Source organism: Manacus candei, unplaced genomic scaffold (assembly GCF_025592945.1).
Source record: "Manacus candei isolate 608988 ecotype Guabito, Panama unplaced genomic scaffold, ASM2559294v1 h1tg000002l, whole genome shotgun sequence".
NCBI lineage: Eukaryota > Metazoa > Chordata > Aves > Passeriformes > Pipridae > Manacus > Manacus candei.
The window spans coordinates 10411315-10430700 of record NW_026138050.1 but is presented as its reverse complement, the minus strand read 5'-3'; the positions used below and the strand labels follow the sequence as shown (position 1 = coordinate 10430700).

The following is a 19386-nucleotide window of genomic DNA, read 5'->3' as shown; positions in this document are numbered from 1 at the left end:
TCAGAAGTTTGTCAGTGAAACAACAGAAACAAAATAAATTGGGGGGAAAGAATAAATCCTACAACAATCTTCTCATAAGTAATGCAGAAGAAAAAGAAACTTAACTCCTGAAATACCTCCACAGTTTCAAACAGAAAGGACATGCTTTTCACTAGACTCTAGGACATAAGTTTATTTTAATTAAAAAGCTATTATTAAACAACTATTTTATGGCAACAGCTGTAACATCTACCATTGTATTACTCCAAATTCACATCTTCAAATACACTTTCCCTCATGAATGCTCCGACTCATTTCTCTGCCAAAACAACTTTAATGACCGAAATTGTCCTGTCCATAAATAACAATGTCAGGAGACAGTTCTCTGTGACTCGTGATCTGAAATCACAGACTACAGACCATGCAGAAAACAATCTGGACTTACCTCCAGACTGACACACTTGTTCCTGACAGTAAGTACCCACTGGGTTTCATTGCTTGCCAGGGTCACTTCTCCATCAGCTTTCAGACTGCAAGGCCCAAGGACAACACCAAGGATGCCCTTATACTTGTCACTTCTCAGGGCTGACACCTTCACTTGGTTCTCTCTGGCAATCCCCAGAGAATGAAGTGAAGGCAAAGAATGCTGGAAATGGATTTCCAGATGAGGCTGGATGTTGGCAGTGCCCTGGAGCTGCAGGCAGGCAAACGTGTCATGAAAGGAAACATGTCCAAAGAAGATGACAGTAAAGTTGTTGGTAAACATTGACCCATTCAGTGAAACTCTTGCTGGAGTCTGAAAAATTACAGAAAACTGTTGTCAACTTTGCTTTCCTGTCAGGCCACATACTGGTTTTAAATGTTCATGTTACTAGAGAAGAGAATTATTTCCCTACACCATTTTGTGTTCATCCTACATGTTTATAAATGCCTAAACAAATGGAGAGATGGCTTAATATCTTTAAAGTTCCATAATAGAAATAATAGGGAAAAAAACCCAAATCCGTAACTCTGCTAAAACAATTACTAATACCAGATAAATCACACACAGAAATCAGAGTCTCTGTGATTACTGTCTTTATGGAGACAAATGCAATCTGTGATGTCACTCACAGAAGACATTTTTAACACATTCTTAAGAATACATCCCCTTATAAGGTGTATCTTTGTCAAACAGTTGAAGAGCCACAGGGGCTTTCACAAACAAATGGTTAGCTAGAAAGAGCAGAAAATAGAGTAAGGAATAAACTGAAATTCTCAGTTTGTGCCCCCCATGCTCCCTTGCCCAGTTCCTCTGTCAGGTTGGCTGCTCAGTAACAGGACAGGGCCATTGATACCCAGTTCAGTTCTGACTGGTAGAAGATAAAGTTTGGAGACTTGAGCTAAAACAGGTTTTGAGGGAGAAATAGCTTGTTTGAATCTAAACATTACAGTAGTGAAAGTGCATGCAAAACTTCCAGCCAGCTCAAACCCATTTCTACGTGTGACCCTTTGAGTACTTAGAGTCCCTTAGTAGTTAAGACAGTATGTTGTTGACAGCAGAGTTTATAAATTAAACCAGTACCTCAAAATGATGAAATGCAATTGCACCATTGCAAAGGCCAGAAAGTTGTTTGTTAGCAGATTCCCCACTGCAAGCAACCTGTTGGCATTACAAACAAAGCACGTTCAGAGCATGAAGAAAAGGAGAGAGGACTAAAATTCAAAGGAGAGAGCTACAAGGCTAAAGGATAAAACAGATGAACATACCAAAACATAGTTTTAAGATTAAATGTTAAAGTTCAGTTTCGAAAAGAAAAACAGTTTAGTAGATCTGTATCATGTCTCTAATTGTGCCTTATTATGCTCAAATATTATCAGTGTAGGTAAAGACAGAACAATATCTTCAAATATTAGGATAGAAAGTAAGCAGTAGGATGGAAAAGCTGAGATTGCAAGTTATTGTGCCTGGGCAAACACCTACTCCAGTTTCATGACATAAATGTTTTCTTACCACCACTTCTTGAAAAACCTGCTCTTTATTGCTAAGCAAACAATTTTTAGGTTTTCTGTACTGGCTACTGGCCTTGTTTGACAAAAATCTCTCTTCCCTCTGACTTGCCAGCTTGCTCTCCAGGGTACAACTGAACAGCTGAGATGTGAAGCATTCAAATACACTACATCAAATACACTATAATATATGGTGGGATTTCTGCAAACCTCTAGTACACGTGGAACAATGTCCATCAGTGTTCCCACATCATGGTGAAGCGAGAGAGAAATTTCCACAGCACTGCCAGTGATTTCCTTCTCTATTTCAATTTTGAGCTCTTCCTTCTCCACTGTGGTTGTTATCCCTGCAGCGATCTTTGTGGTGAAATTCTATGCACAAAAGAAACCAAATTATGGAAAGAAACAAACAACAACATCCCAGTAACAACTGGCAAAGGCAGAGTCTCTTAGTCTATAGCAGAAATGCAGATAGAGAGAACAGTGGCCAAGCAATCCTGTACCAGGACATCTGTTCATTTAAGCACTTCACTTAAATGAAAACTGAATGCAGCATCTCATTTATTCTAGATTGAGCTCCAAGATTTCAGATGGCAAGTACACAGTATGACAAGAAGCCAGAAAACACCTTTCTTTCACCCAGTAATTCAGTACCTCTCAAAAATGCAGCAGCTTTTAAAATAAATATATATAGTCCCAAGGCAAAGCCTACAGTTATTAGAAATTGTTCTGCCAAAAAATTAAATAATCACAGGCAGAACTCTTACCTCATAATAGCCAGCAGCCTCTACAATAAAAGGGATCCCTTGTTCCTTTATCTTTGAGATGTTGTGCTTTAAGCTCACAGAGAGCTGGGATTTAGGAGGTTCTGTGGCCAGTCTGTGCCCTCCAAACTCAACAGTAATCCCTTCCCTGCCACTCTGCAGGGCTACAGCAACAGTGTGATTTCCTGTGCCACGCTCACACCTGGCAGTAAGAATGCCATCCCATGGCAATCCTATTGACAGGGAAGGAAGCAAAATCAACACAGCACTTCTGGGTTGTCATTATAAAATACAGAGAAGATGTATTATAGATCAAAAGAAGCTTTCTATAATTTTTCATCTGCCCCCCAGGTCAGGGGGGGCATGATGAAGGCCTACCTTGAGGGAAGTCAAACAAGCTAATGGAATTAACGGAATTGATATGGGAAGGGGAACAGTGTTGGGAAAATGTATAAACTACTGTGCTAAAGGGTGAGGGATAACACAGCTACTTTAAAATTTACATTCACTACATAACTACTTCTAAAGCCTATAAAAATTAAAAAATCAAAAACTCTATGGCAACAAAACCCATGGTTTTGCTTAGGAAGCAACACTTGGCATAAAACTACATTTGAAGGAACTAATCAGCTTGCAGGAATACAGATATACAAGAGAGAAATAATTTACCCTGAAGTACTTTAAAACTGTTTGAACTAGTTCTGTGTCTATTTTATTGTATTTTCTCAACAATATTAAAAAGAATGTTGCCAAGCCTGGATCACATTTTGTTCTTTCTGGTGTGAGCAAAAGCAACTCATCTATTTCCACTGGTCTTCAGTCATGTAAATAAATTCACCTTGACACCTTGTCATACCACACAATCAAGTCAGAGTTTACCTGCATTTTTTAAGAAGTCGATGTTATGTGTGAAAGTCCCACTGACTCTGCTGTGCCCATGACTCATGATATTGAAAAAATCCACAGAAAGAGCCTTCTCATCCACCTGGAAGCTGGCTAGCCCCCTCTTCATCTCTTTACTCAGCTCCAGGTGCCCTTTCAGTCTTGCCTCCACTGGGATTGCCAGACTGCCATTCTGAAACATGGCAACAGTGATGTTGTGGACAGTGACATTCCCAAACACATTCCTGTTCCTGAGATGGAGTCCATACAGCGTTTTGTTGACCATCACATTGATATTACCTGTAATAGGCAGAAGTTATTACTGTGGAGAGAGTCCTTTGGGACAGAAATAACCACAGTTCTAGAAGCAACATAAAAAATAACCATTAATTTAATACCAGGAGGAAGGAGATTAATTTCCATTTATTGTAACAAATAATTTCACCTAATCTAGAGAGTGAATCATTTTATTGTTGAGAGTTTCTCTACCAGTAGAAGTGTTTGTGTTTAAAACAAATTACATAATACTATTTCTGGCAGCTGTTTCACTTCATTGACCTAGTTGCTTGTGCCTTTAGGCCGTGAGCTACACTGCACTGCCTTCTGAAGGAAAATTTACAGAGGGACTGTGACCCACTGCTTGTGTAACTCCAGGCTAAACAATCCCTCTAGAGCTCTGCAGTGACCTACTCCACCCATGGAGCCATTCAGAGGAGTAAGAGCCTCAAGTCAAGCCCCCTCCTATTTCAGAAGACCTGCAGAGGAAAGAAGCCACCCACTATTTTGCCCAAGAGCTGGATGCCTTATGCAGTTCAGTAAGGAATACATTAAAATTAAGAAGCTTCCTTAGATAGCTGCAGAACAGCAACAAAACACAAAGCAAGAGAGTACCATCATGAATGTTGTTTTTGCACTTCAGTAATCCATTCAGAGAAAGAAGGTGAGGTATGGCCTTTAATCCAGCAAATGTATGATGGACTCTTCCATTTAGGGACAAAACCAAACCAGCTTTTTGTTCCCTGGCTCCCATGAAATCCACGTGAAGCCTATTTTCATTAAGCTTCAACTCAGAAGATAACAGAAGTCTAAAAAGACAGAGATAAAAATTGCTAGTAAGATATTACTGTGCTTAATTCATGACGGTCAAGGCACTCCTCCTCTCACTCAAAGCAGGGTCAATGAGAGCAGGGTGCTCAGGAGTGTGTGTGACCAGGTTTGGGGTTATCTCCAAGTATGGAGACTCCACAGGCTCTGTGAGCACTTGTTCCAGAGTGAACACTTTTCAGTTCCTCAGTTGACCAAGATTCTGATTCCTCTACCTTGATGGAAACATTTTGCCAATGAGCTGCAGCTGAATCGATTCTGGATTTGTCAGGATTGTCTGATGGAGAAAAGCCCTCAGTGCAACAGCTCTGCCATTCTTCCTGTTTTCATTGTTCACATCGAGCTCCAGCATCAGCATGTCCCTTCCACTGGAGTGAAGGTGAAGAGAGCCATTGAAGTTGCTCTCACCATAACTCCTCAGGGCTGCCTGGGCCTGCACACAGAGAAAAAGAAGAGCAGGACATTAAGGGTCTCAGATTACAGCACAGAATACTGAAACATCAGTTTGAGAAAGGAGACTGCAGACAGCAAGTTGGGACTGGGCAAAACCAGGGAAGGGAGCAGAGGGGAAAAGGAGTTTTTAGTTTTCATCTCTGTGTCTCACCATCTAACTCTAATTTTATTTGTCAATAAACTAAATTAATATTGCCTAAGTTGAGTTCATTTTGTCTGTGAAGATAATGGGTACGTGATCTCCCTGTCCTTATCTCAACCCTGTCACCATGCTAGAGCTGTCAACAAAAAAATTGTGAACTACATTGAATTTTAAGTACAATTTAATTTAACTTTGAGAGTTTTCTGAATTTCAGCCAAAACACAAGCCACCTATTCCAACCACAGGTAGCCATCTAGCCAGAAAAACCTCTAACCACAAAAGTTAACCATTTCCCTAATAATTCATACCTCTCCACGGTACTCATTGAGTTCCATGAGTTGACCAACTATGTGGTATACACATAGGTTTGTGTTCCCATGCTTGAAAAGCAGCTGCAAAGCAGTTCCTAGCAAGAAGTTTAACAGCTCCCAGGCTGTATTCCATGTATTCCTAATGCATGTGAGCAGAGACTCAGCACAGCTCTGAGTGTATGGACTGCGAAAGCTACAAGGTCCAAGCAACAAGGCTGTAAAACCAGGGCACTGACCTGTGAAGACACGTTCTTGTTGATGATGGCTTTTACACTCACACCACAGTCAAAGTGTTCCAGTTTGTTCTGCCTGGAAAACAGCTCCCCACTGAGGCCCACTGCCTGTGGAAACTCAAGCTATTTGACAAAGTAAAACGTCAGAACAGAGCACTGCATTCCCAGCAACTGCTTCATGTGAATTAGTGTCTGAACTTCCAGCATTAGATGGAACATGCACATAAGCAAATGTGTGTATAAAATTTTACCAATTTTATCCAAAGGTACTGAAAAACAAACCAAATGCAGTTTAAAAAGTATGAAAGCAAAAGGTCTGTGTGTTTCTTACGAGATATTATTGATACAGATTATAATTTAATCTGATGAGATACTTAGGGTCTTTGGCAGGGCCAGGACTTGATTGGACTAGGACATTTACCAGCATCAAACAATTATGGTATTAAAGACAATACAGTAAAACAGTCACCAAGACATAAAAAATAAAATGCCAAAAGTGAAAACCACAAATACCTGGAATGACTGTGTCATATCCATGTGCAAAAGATGTCTAAAATCAGCCTCACTGGATTTGTTCTGATACCTCCCTAGGAAGCTGAGGACATCTTCTTTATTCACCTTCAAGATAGTCTCAAATTCATTCTTCACCTACATGTTAAGAATAGGAATAAGGGAACTGCATTGAGTATTAACCCTGTATATTATGAAAGATGAGAGAGTCATCCCTCCACATCACGAAAAATCAGAGTTGTGAGGTATTACATTGTGGCTCAGAATGAAATTAGAAAAGCAGGAGAAAACCCCTATATTTGGTGAGAAAGATGAATAGATACAGCTAGATAAGGGTGAGACCCCTGAATCCATTCTATCCCAGCACTTGTTATTATTAACAACATCCATGTATAACAATATTCTAAAAATAATATATTAAGTATTCTTATCATATATTACTATGCAACATTTTATTATACAAAATTAAGGAGGTACCAAGCACATAATCACCCTCTGAACATTTTGGATGCAGCAGTTACATGGTGAGGAACTAAAGACCTATAGCAAGTTAGGCCTGAAAAGACAATAAAGTGTAAATAAACTGATAATGAATCTCTCCTTCTACTGAATTTAGTGGGAAATTTACTCACATTTTGATGACTTAGAGTTAAAATGCATATTTCAACATCTTTGGGGAACAACTTGTGGTTATAAGGATGAGTTAGGCCAGCACAAATCTAAAAATAAAGTTTGAGAGGAAATGCAGGAACATAAGATACCTGCAGTAAATCACTAATTTGCTGAATTTTTTGGTATGTCAAATTAAAGGAAATTCTTGGAAAACTCACATAGGGATTTTCAGGTTGGTAACCAAGTATAAGAGTTTGAACTGTTTCCTCAACCCCATTTATCAAAACCTTTGTCTCCATGAAATAGTGCTTTTGCTTTTTGTCAACAGTAAAAGTCTCCTGCAGAAGGAAGCTCTGCAGAAAGGGCACTTTAAAAGGATGCCTGGAAAAAAAAAACAAACAAGGAATAAACAAAGTATAAAAAAGATATTAATAGACAACTACAAAAAGAAATCAATTCAACTTGAACTCCAAAATTTTCAGTTGCAGATACAGCAGGGTGTCAGGTACAGAAGCAAAACACATAAACCCAGGACCTTTAAGAAATTAAAGAGCATAATTACAACCTCACACAAACTATCAGAAATTCTGGTGTGTTTAAAGAGTTTCCACCCTGGATTTGGAAAAGGCTTGGAAAGGGTGATGCTCTAAAATTTTGACATGCACAACCAGCACATACACTTCATATACCTACAGGGCCAAGACTTCATTTCAAACAGGGACAGTGTCCAAAAGCCTATGGCAAGTTTGAAAATCTCACTATCCACATTTTATGCTTTCTGTAGAAACAGTATCTGCATGCCAAGAATCCTGTGCAACAGATGTTCAGCCACTACATAGCTCTTGGAGTAGTTTACTACTTCAGTGTAATGTTTATGGACTTCAGTAAATATTTCTGCACATTTACTTAGTCAGATATCTTGGAAACATGCACAAACTTTTATAAGCAGATGTTGGACTGCCTTTATACATGCCAGGATATCTGGTACAGCTCTTCATTCTTCATTTATGTAGTTTTTTACTTAAAGGATGCCTCACAGTTTTTTAGCTACCTCCAAGCTGTACAGGAGCTCCTAGGGCAGCCTGTGCACTCCTGTTGGTCCTGCTGTGCTATTAGAAAGCTGAGGTGTCCCTGGAGGTGATCCAGATGCCTCAAATCTGAGCATACATTTTTCCCAAGGCCTTCAAGCTGTGTTTTGATAATGGGTAATTTCAGGGACAGCCAATATCTGGAAGCAGTACACTCATTCTCATCAGAAAATGGAAACATTCCAAAATCCAAACAAGACCATTTGTCACATGTTTTAAAGAGGATATCTTTGGCTTTAGAATGGCTTTATTATTCCCAAGGACTAGGAAAAAGGCATCTGGATGGCACAGGGGATCAGATCTGGATTTTGGAACTTCTCATGACTTCCAAGTTTGGACACACCATAAATCCTGCTGTTTTCCTGGAAGGAGGCTATAAACCTGATGGTTTGTTGTTGCCAACAAACATGTCACAGTACACATGGCCTGTTGCCTCTGACAGCTTTGTTCACTGTCATTTCAATAAAGAGGGCAAAAGCTAATAGTACAAATTACCACCCCATGAAGCTGCTGTGCTTGAGCAAGTCCAGAGACCCAGATGTGACAAAACACAGGTTTTGTGCATGTGGCACTTTCACCTTGTAAAGCCCAGAACATTCCCCAAGAGCATCAAAATGCACATTAAACTTAGGCCAAAACATTCTTCACAGATAGAAATAATAAGACAACTGAACCTGAAATGGAGGATTCCACGTTTCTGATAGAGCATCTTCTCCTTCTTCAGCTCCTCTATCTGACCTTCCAACTGCAGTATGACAGGCAGACTTTTATAATCTCTCCATACAATCTTCACAGAAAGGTTTGTCTTCTTCGGCTGCACTCAAATCACAAGACCAGAAGAATAAAGGACAATTGCATCAGATTTATTGCTTTCATATTCAGGAACATCAATATAGAAACCATACTGCCCAACAGGCTGCAGCAAGGCAGTCATTTCACAGATCAGCCCCTTTGTGCTGCAGTTAAATCCAGACCTCCATTTACATTGGATTAAAAGGGACATTAGTAGAAAACTGACTTCAGCAGAAGAAAAATGCCCCATAATGTATCACTTAAGTGTCACCTATTTGCAATATGAGCGAGTTCTGGTACACTGTCAAACAAAAACTAATTGGATTTTCAATGGTATGTCTAGAAAAACACTTGTGGATTTAAGACTTCCTGCAAGGAACAAATGGACCAAAGTAACTCATCGAAGTATCCCTTTCAAGGAGAAACTGCTGGTTGCCTTTCCTGTGCCACAGACATCAAGCAAAGCAAAAGTTATTTTAAGATTGGAAGGGATGTAGAACCTAAAATAGCACATAAACCCAGGCTTACCCTGCTCACTTAGCAGGCAAGAGATTCCGATTCTCCAAGACAGTAGAATCTTCCACACCTGTCATACCTCTGCATCAAATGGTAGGTAATCACATCTACAGCTCTTTTTCTAGTCATGTAGTCCCTCTTTGTCCCTCCTCTCTGACTTTCTGTCTGCAGTTGGCCTCCCAAATAGGTGAGAAGTACTCCAAATTACACTACACAAGCTTTTGTTTGTTTTCTTTTTGAACCTAGTTTTACACCGCAGCCTTTCAAAACAGACAGAAATAGATGCAGCCCTAGAAGTGTTTAAATTTCAACACTAACAATAACATCTTTCAGGAAGGTGGGAGAACTAAAAAAAACACAGTGCCGAGTCAAAAAAAATTCCATTTGTTTTTCTTTCTTACCGTTGGCAGATTCTGATAGCTGGCTGTGAAGTTAAATTCCTGTTTTGTACTTGTTATCTTAAAGCAGAGAAGTTTGGCTCGTTCATTATTCTCCAAATGAATCTCATTCTTCACAAGCTGATTCCACAGAGAGATCATTTCACCATAGCTATGCAGAACATTCCTCCCGAGACGATTAAATGTGGATGCCTGAAAAACAAAGACATTAGTCTGGCTTAGTTAGGACAGACAGCATTCCATTGTGCCAGCAGCACAGAGGTGAAAGAGTGATCTTTGCAAGAACTATTAGAAATGTGTGTCAGCTTTTCCACTTATGAAAATATTCTGAACTGTCACAAAGATCTCCAAGTTTATTTTACCCTCTCTAAGCAAAGGAGAGAGAAAAAGCTCTCCAGGAAGAGGAGAGTTACATTCTCCTCAGGCCTTTAAATCCAGTGCCTCAAAATTAGTGAATTCAGGTAATCACTGGGCTCTTAATTTAGCAGTTTGGCTATCGTTCCTACTTTTTAAAGGAAAGACACTCTCAGCTGTTTCATATCAGTAAGGACAAATTTTAAATATTTCTTTCAATGATGATCCAATTTTCCAGCTTCCTGAAACTGTTAGCTCGTGGAAGGGATGGAGGTAAGAACTTCAAAACAGTAATGACTATGTGTACACTCCTAGGCAGAATTCTGCCATCATGTTTTGGGCTTTGCCCAGGGAGCAATGGATACCCATTCCAAAGAGGGGCAGAGCTGATGGTCCTAACATTTGTTCAAAGCTGATACAGAGCCCCGGCTGTGCTGATTTGACTGCTCTGGAGAAGAACAGCTTATCATTCAAGCATAGAGAACAGAAGAACACAGGCATCTTGAGATCCCCTTTGATAAGCTGGGACACAGTGCACGAGTTTCTCAAAAAAGCAGCTCCTGCAGTGAGCTGACAGTGCCAGAGCTGTCACAGAGCCCTCTCATCAAAGCCACGCACCAGATGAAGCACCGTGTTACCAACCTGCAGGTATGTGGTAGCTGGTGTGTAAATGTGAACTTTGCCTTCCTTTTCAATGCCTTGATCTTTATAGAACAGTTCCACTACGAGATTCTTAATGGAGAGAGCTTTTCCAGTTGTCAGCTCGGTGGTCAGTAAATAAGCAGAACTCTGAGGCTGATGTAGTTTGTGAGCTGCATACAGATACAGCCATGGGGTGTCTAGATTTAACCCACCTGGAAAGAACATATATTAGAGCTGACAGAAACATGAGATTTCAAGCTACCTGGACTCCAACTCAGCAACCAGGCTGATAAGATGCTGGGGTTTTGGAATGAAGCTAAAATGCTACTACCAACCTAGTCTCTTCCAGTTACTAAAATCTCTGGATGGTATATAATGAATTTAATGTCCTTCACTACTGTAACATATGGCACACTGTAACACATAGGCAGGTTTGCTAATAAATGGAATTGCTGGAAGAGGCCAGCCAGCTAGGCTGTGGGAAGTTGGAGATTTCAAAAACTTCAGCTGGACAAAGCCACAAAACCAGTCCTGATTTGAGCAGGAGGCTGGGCTGGATAACCTCATGGTTTCTCCCTTCCAACCAACATCTCCCTCATTCTGTTACACCCATGCAAAACTACCTCAGAAAAGCCCAGCAGCACCTTCCAATGCCTGCTTTTCTAATCCCAGGCTGGAAATGGTTGGTGGTACTTCACCTTCCCACTTCTTCAGGCCATTTCTGGATCCGTCTTTCCACTGCAGCCCAGCCACAAATGGCATGTGGTCATTGTACTGCACCTCAAAGTTGGTGCTGCTCTGCAAATACACCTTAGAGGTGTGCAAGTGCTGCAGCTGGGTTCTGTAATTCACCTGTTTTTCCAGGACTTGCAGGGCAAACTGGAAAACAAGTGAAGCAAATTTAAATAAAAACAGGATCCCACCTTCAGAACTGTCTAATTTAACACACATATACACAGAGTAGCAGGAAGGTCACAGCTTCTGCCTCTGCTCTGGGTACTTGACTTGTATTATTAATACATACCATATTTACAAAAAAGGTCTTAATAAATAAATTAATTTAAATTTGTTTTTCTTATTTTGTCTGTTGGATATTTGAAGTGAAGGTCTTACTCTTCAACAATTATGATTACCTCCATGAAATAGCTGACTACAGATGGACTGGAACTGTTCTTAAATGCTTGGCTGTACAGCAGTTTCTTCTTGTTGTTTTTTTCATCCCAGTGTTTCCCATAATTCATTTCCATTTGGGAGGAAAGCCAAGATGCACTCGCTTCATGCTTCAGGTGAACCTAAAGAACAGAAAACTGCATTTTTCCTGTGAATTTTGCTTTCTCTTACATGTGCTGAGCCCCTCAGTACCTAAGTGACACAAGGACACTCAGCACACAAGTGCTTGGGCCAGTATTTACCTTGTGATTGTAGGTTGGAGTCTGCACACAGTGAAATTCGTGCCCAATATCCACTTTGTACACTCCATGTGCACCTGTCTCCACTTTAATATTTTGCCTCATACTGCATTCATGACGAGGATTTTTTGCCTCTCCTGTTCAAGTTAAACCACAAAATTACCAATTCAAATAAATCAGAAGTAAACTTTCAAAACTATAAGTCTGGTACTGGCTTCAAGGCTTCCATTTTTCAAAAACATTCGAGTGAGATTTGTCTACTTTTACAGCTATTGCTGATTTATCCTACAAATCCAAAGGAAAGCACACATTTCTTTTTCAGTGTACCTAGGATCCCATACTTTATCCTCAAACTGTGAGACCACAGGTCCTCATGTTGCTGGAGAAGAGCGATGACGTGAGCTCCAAGAACACCTGGAAGGCAGGTCTCCCCTTCCAAAGAGTATTGTCTCAGCTTATCTTCCACCTTTTTCTCCAGAAGTGCTACAAAAAGAGTAGAAGTGATTATGCAGTGGTAGGACTTGAAGTTAGTTTAGTTACTAAAAGGAATGCTACAATGGGGAAAACCACAGTTGCATTCATTCCGTATCCCCCACCACGACAAACTCCTCGTGCAGTGAGCAGGTGAAAAAAGAGGCAGAGCTGGATGTTCAACCTCTCTCTGCTACACCGAGAGCCTGTACCACACACTGCTCACATACTGCTTCTAACAGACTGATCTTTGAATTAACCAAGACCTAACGTGTGAACATGGGGATATTGACCTCTATATAAAGTCAGAGCAAGGTTGTGGCTTTGCAGTAGCATCGCTGGTGCAGCCCAGTTCTCAGGGACAAGAGTCTGAACTCGGACCAGAACTGGTTTTGATGCAGTCACCAGCAGTCCACGCAACAGGACAAGGATTTCACCAAGAGATCATCTCCCAAAAATCAAACTGGCATTTTGCATTGTGTAAAAGTTAGTTTTATTTGAAAATGCTGCATAATCCTGTGCATTTCAATGTCTTTGCCACATGGAGGCTGCAGTAAGGAATACCAAAGAAAAAACGAGAGCCTTAGATTTAAATTACTGATTTATTCCACTGTATTAATTTACTTCTTAACGAACTGATGTTATACAAATAGTAAAGCCCTTTCTGATACCTTTCTCTTATATTTTCCTTTTAGTGTGCTAGTGAGAAAAAAAAAGTTTCAACATTTTTAGAACTACAGATCTTAAAAAACATTTAGTTACAAATGCACATCTCTGCACTGTTCCATACTAACAAAAGTGAAAACAGGAAATGTCCTAATAGCTGATATTGTTTGGCATGTTTTTGTTAAGTGATTCCTTATATCTTATTTCCTCCACCCTCTTCAACATTAACTCAAAGCAGACTTAAAAATGTATTTTGTAATTCCTATTATTCTATGATCAAGGGTAATAATTGTAAAAAGCACTCTTTACTGATTTGAAAGGAATTTTAGGAATAGGTGTCGATAACCAGGCAACCCTAACATATAAGGGCTCCAGAACTTGCATTTATATGTCAAATACTTACTGTCCTCTAACCTGAAAGAAATGCAGCATCCTTCAATAAATTATTCAGGGATACTGAGAAAGCTGTCTTCTTGCCAAGCTGTTTAGTGATGTTTCCTGACAGAATGACAGGACTGCTTTGCTTTATCAGCTTTACCTCCAGCTGGGTCATGTATCTCTGCTCTCCACTCAGCACCTGCAAATCTGTCATTCCCTAGAATAAACAAACAAACAAACAAACAAACAAAATATCAAATGCCAAGCCACTCAACAACACAAATTGATCAAGCTTTGAGAGAGCAATAGTAGAGACTTGGGCATTTCAGAAATGAGACAAGAAGAGAAAGAAAAGGTGTTTTTTTTTCTATACACCCAACAAATGACCTTCCACCTCCCCTCAAACCATCAAACTTGCCATTAGTAAATAATGAGGAGGAAGGATGGATTTGTTTTTCCAGTTACACAAAAATCACAGTGCTGTGAGATGCTATTTCCTTCAGCTCCTGCTGGTTTTAGTAGTGACTGAAACCACTAAGAATGTTGCAACACTGGGCCAAAAAATAATATGGTGTTACTGAAAATACTGGCAGTCTCACAGAGATTTAGGCTGAAATAGATGCAAATGCAACAGTCTGCAATGCTAATTAGTGTTTGGTTTCATGAGAAACATTCAGAAAGTCTTTGTTGAAATATTACTCTAGGAAAAAAAAATCTGGTAAATAACATGCTCACTGTAGGAAAATACAGAGTGTTTGAAACCAATTGGCTTTGGAGGCTCACATAAGACATGGCATCCTGCTGTGGGCATCAACTGCATAATGAAAAAATTGTTCATGCCCTGGAATTTAAACAAAAATGTCAGCAGAGTTTCAGTGATAAACTCCCACCTGCATTTTAATTTGCTTTTTCATTTCAGCATTCAAATATTGGTATTCTCTTGCTTATTCTGCCCCCCCACAATTTCTGTAATAAATAACGATACCTTAGAGATTCTTACATCTACAGAGTCCACAGAAGTGAGGAGATTAGCCTGGGCTTACTCAGAACTAGTCATGCATGGTCAGAATACAGGTCTGAAAAATTTTGTGACCAAAGGCCACAGGAGTGTGTGTGAATTTCTCTACTGAATTTATGCTGCAAGGAACCTCAAGGTTTTGAATACATCTGAATGTGAAAAAAATTGCATTAGATGACTTGCAGAAGCCATGCTTTAAAAGCTTTTAAAACACAGTCATTTAGCACTGAGTCTATCTCAAAAATATGTAAAAAAGAGAACTGGTAATTTCTCTGATGGATTGCTCAGGAACTAAAAACATACCTTAATGTAATACACGTCTCGGTCATCCACTATCAGCTCCAGGTGTCCAATTCGTGAATTTTTAGAAAACTCAATCCTCCCTTGGAGAAAAATAAAACTGTTTACTTTTTCTGGGCACACAGTGTTCAGTGGTGCTTCATAAGACTGTACCCAAGATGACAGTTGCTATTGTTACAAACAGTATATATACAGAGTAAAAACATAATAAATATCAGCTCAAAGGAAAAAATTTAGGATCAGAGTTTGCACAGGCATTTTTCAAAGTGTTCTCAGAATACACTTGTCATTTTGAAAGGACATTCTGAGGTTATTAATTGAGAAGAGGCAACAAAGCTTTCTCCAAAAATCCAAGTTAATTCTGGAACTGATTTATACACTTCCTTTAGGTCTGTGCTAAAACTTATAAGTTGTGCTGTGGAGACATTTCAGGAGCTCAGAACAGTGTGTACACAAAGCTTTGCACACTGTAGGTAAATCTTCCTTGTAATCCGTTTGAAAATAACCAGGATCAAAAAACAAAAATAAATGAAGGGGCGAATTCTAAATAAGTGATCTGGTAGAATACACCAACACAAAACATCACCTGACCAGTATGTCAAAGAAGCTGAAATGTCTTGCCCATATTCCTACCATGTATTTATCAGTTTATATTTTATCAACATGTTTGTTCATTTTGTGTTCTATGTTACACCGTGATTGAAATGTTACTTTTTATTAGAATGCACAACAATATCATAGTCACTACTTCATTGATTTGGCAACAAGTAGTTTCATATCATAACTAACAGAATACAGCAAATCAAAATAGTAAGGCCAGTTCAGCATATGTACAAGATTACAGGGCAAGGCAACCACATTCTTTAGCCTTAATTTCATCAACTCTGGTAGCAGCTTTCTTGTCTAACATGGGTTTATTAACCAGGTACTGAACCTCTGACTCTGCAACATAGTGTTACCAAAGATGCAAAATCCCCTGGGAATGGGTGTTACCTAAAGCAGTAAATTGAATGCCTAACACACAAAAATGCAGCTTCAGCACTAGATTATTGACTGAAATATATTAATATTTCTCAGCTAATTCTAATTAAGTTCTCCTAACTGATATTAATTGATGATCACTTTCTTAGTTGAAAAACCTACTTACCGTCAATCTCGATTTTTCTCTTCGGTTGTATAAACTGGATTCTGAGTTTCTTCTGTGGGACACTAAAACTGAGATCAACACCAACATCCCTTTTCAAGTCTGACTTTGGAGTGCCAATGAAGAAGCGAAAGACAGCTTCATTTGGGATCCATGAATTCTCCTGGAAGAAAGAAAAGACAACCACATTAGTCACTGGCAAGGCAATTACAAAACAGTCTATGACACTGAGACAACAGACTGTTTGTGTGGGCTGCTTTGTATACAATCAGCATCTGTAATTTGGTTTTGACATATTTTCCCACTAAAATGGGAATGAATTAATGATAATGATAATGTAAACCATGAAATGCAGTTGGTTGAATATGCAGTACTGAGATATACCACTCTGTCATCAGAGTGATAAACTCAAATTAAACCCAGAGTACAACACACCACAGGTACCTGAGGGATATAGTTATATGCAGCTTCCACAACGTACTGCTGCAGGCCTCTGTCTTTCTTTGTCAATATGACAGCCACTCTGGAAGGTCCAGCGAGGGGGAAAACCAAACCACTGGCTAGGGCAGGGTATGACATTTCAGAACAGAGCTGCCAGCCAAGAATCTCTGACACTGGTGGAAGACAACAGTTGAACGTCCAGTTAGAACAACAAGCAAAGAAAACATGCAAGGGAACATTGCACTGAAGACCTTTTAGAACTAGTATATAAAAAATGAACTCTACTGAATAAAATTATCTGATTTGGATCTTTCAGAATGATCAGGTTTTCTGAGACAAACATATTAGCTGGGCTCACCTTCCTCCCTGGTGCAAGATCGGGTGTCTGTGTGGTCTTGGAAAACATCTCTTTCTTCTGTCTCATCCACCCCTCTGAAGTAGAGTTTAGAGCTACAACCAAGAATTGTGAACAGTCACTTAAAAACAATTATGCTGAAGTTCCAACAACATTTAAACAAAATTCTCAGTTATATGCCACCTTCTCCCAGATGTGAAAAACAAGAAATAGGCAGTTCTGCTAAGGTCAGTCTAGATTTCTACTCATTAGCACTGATTTTTATCCACAGTTTCCATGTGTGACCTGTCACTGTCTTGAGAATTCATCTGCAGTTCTTCACAGTCAGTATTAGATTTCTCTGTTCTGAGCAATTTGCTGTGGTCAGCTTATTGAACTCCACTCACTTCCTGGCTTCTAGAGACTTTGTTTTCCCTCAGGCTATGTATGGACACCAGTTTTGTTTCAGTCTTGAAGTTCTTTCAGAACCTCAAAACTTCACTAAAAACTCACCAGAAGGGTTTGAGTACACCTTGTTACTACTGTACTCCAAATTTCTCCGTAAATGGCATTCTGTACCTGGTATTGCTAAATGCCATCTGCAGAAGCAATGCTAAGCTTTTCCTCCACCATTTTAATACCTTGAACCAGATTCTTATGACACTAAAGTTCCAGAGGCAGCACTGGCATTCAGAAGGAAGAAACAGGGGAGTATGAAAAAAAATATTTTACATCTTTTATCATAAAGCTTTGATTTGAATGTGCGTTTTTATGGTAAAATAATGCAAAATGCACCAAATAATTTCCCCTTCTTTTTTTTCTGAATGACAGATCTGGATTATGAGTCAGACTGAAACAGTTTGTTTTCTGACAAAATATATTTCTTCCCTATTAATGAGCCTGTCAGCTCAGTTCTGATTCCAGAAAGTTAATGTGATTACTATTTTTGGTGATGCCTTTGCTTAATCTTACCTGAAATTAATTATCTCCATAGATTCTTCTGGAGTGTTCAAGAAAACTTTGAGCTCTTGCCCTTTTTTCACCTGGATTCCCCCATCAAGACTAGTAGATGTCCTCATTCCTGTTAACCAGCCTAGGCCAGCTTGTCCCACAGTCCCCACAGTTCCCATGTGCACAGAAAGCTGAACAAATGCACTGTTGAAAGATTCAGAGACATATCCTTCTATGAAAAGCATTTTCTTTTTAAAGCACTTAATTTAAACCTCTTCAATAACCATTTGCTGCTGTAACACAATATATTCTCTGATTAAAATAATGAGCTATTTTGTTTCAGAAATAACTGAAAAATTTGTGTGTACAGACATACATGTTCTAATATGAATTGAAGTATAGTTTTACTATATATCCTACGTAAGGGATTTAAACCAAGACTTGAGCATGAAATACAGCAACAGAGTTCAAAATCAGACAGGCAGGACAGGAAAACACTGCTACCCTCACACCATGGCCACCATTCAGGCTGATGGCTGCTTTTGTTCTTCAGGAATCTCCTAACTGATTACAAGGGACACTCACAGAAAACTTCCACATCAGGAATTGCTACTTGACATCAGGAATATGTGGAAGTGACACAGTGCAGCAATTATTACCTTGCCTTGATATACCCGTTCAGAAAGAAGTTTGAGTGTTGTTTGAAATCCGCATTCCCTCTGATTTTTATGTTGATTGCTGCCGAGGCATTGACTGCCAGCTGAACAGGAAAGCCTGAAATTGCTGGAAACTGCAATTCTTCAGTGGCCAAACTCATCCTTTTATTAAACTGGACCTCCTGACCCTGTGGTGAAAACAAACAAACAAACCCCAGAATTTTATTTTGCACAATAAAGTCAGCATTCAGCAGTTTTTCCAGTTATGACTATTGACTGCATCTGTCTGCTGCCAAAATGCTTTTAAGTGAGCTGATTTGGGACATCAGGAAGAAAGCAGCCCAAAGCCTGCATCTGGCCATGGCATGAGTTAGACACTAGTCCTACCCCAGCTAAAGAAAGAATTATTTTTCATTTAAGCATGAGAGAATGCTTAATGAGAGAAGCAAGAGATAAGAGCCATTAGATGACACAACAAGTCCTTGCCTAATGTACTGAATGTAAATATACTAATGAATATTTAAACCAAATATACACTGGTGACTTTTTAGAGTTCAATTTAGAGAAACAATAATTAATACTTTGTATCTTTTGCATATCTGTCAGAAAGTAGTTTCTTAAGATATGTACTTTCAAATAGAAAAAAGGTTCCTTTTACCTTCAGAAGTTTGACAGCCAGCTCAGCCAGATTTAAGGAATAATGTTTCATTTGTTTTCTTAAATCTTCACAATCTAAGAAGGTAAGTTCATTTCCAAAGATCTTCATGCTTAGCTCACATTTCAGTGTCTCCTTTCTCACCGTTCTCTCAGTGAACTGACATGTGATAAAGAAAGAAATCAAAGAGAATG

The 19386-nt window shown here is 39.3% G+C and overlaps 1 protein-coding gene across 1 annotated transcript in view; it reads right to left on the bottom strand.

Moving 5' to 3' along the window:
* Positions 1 to 19386, bottom strand: part of LOC127466297 (uncharacterized) — a 60874-nt gene that overhangs the window by 27095 nt on the left and 14393 nt on the right. The window contains exons 13-37 of the mRNA XM_051776967.1: positions 19196 to 19351; positions 18541 to 18725; positions 17903 to 18085; positions 16955 to 17046; positions 16600 to 16769; positions 16155 to 16318; positions 15015 to 15090; positions 13730 to 13910; positions 12506 to 12661; positions 12182 to 12315; positions 11903 to 12061; positions 11414 to 11648; positions 10770 to 10981; positions 9777 to 9965; positions 8742 to 8881; positions 7198 to 7360; positions 7000 to 7086; positions 6371 to 6505; positions 5861 to 5980; positions 4934 to 5151; positions 4506 to 4699; positions 3612 to 3914; positions 2736 to 2965; positions 2188 to 2340; positions 425 to 673 (exon numbers count right to left, since the gene is read on the bottom strand). Coding sequence (XP_051632927.1) covers positions 425 to 673; positions 2188 to 2340; positions 2736 to 2965; positions 3612 to 3914; positions 4506 to 4699; positions 4934 to 5151; positions 5861 to 5980; positions 6371 to 6505; positions 7000 to 7086; positions 7198 to 7360; positions 8742 to 8881; positions 9777 to 9965; positions 10770 to 10981; positions 11414 to 11648; positions 11903 to 12061; positions 12182 to 12315; positions 12506 to 12661; positions 13730 to 13910; positions 15015 to 15090; positions 16155 to 16318; positions 16600 to 16769; positions 16955 to 17046; positions 17903 to 18085; positions 18541 to 18725; positions 19196 to 19351 — 4284 coding nt within the window. The remainder of the gene's footprint in view (positions 1 to 424; positions 674 to 2187; positions 2341 to 2735; positions 2966 to 3611; positions 3915 to 4505; positions 4700 to 4933; positions 5152 to 5860; positions 5981 to 6370; positions 6506 to 6999; positions 7087 to 7197; positions 7361 to 8741; positions 8882 to 9776; positions 9966 to 10769; positions 10982 to 11413; positions 11649 to 11902; positions 12062 to 12181; positions 12316 to 12505; positions 12662 to 13729; positions 13911 to 15014; positions 15091 to 16154; positions 16319 to 16599; positions 16770 to 16954; positions 17047 to 17902; positions 18086 to 18540; positions 18726 to 19195; positions 19352 to 19386) is intronic.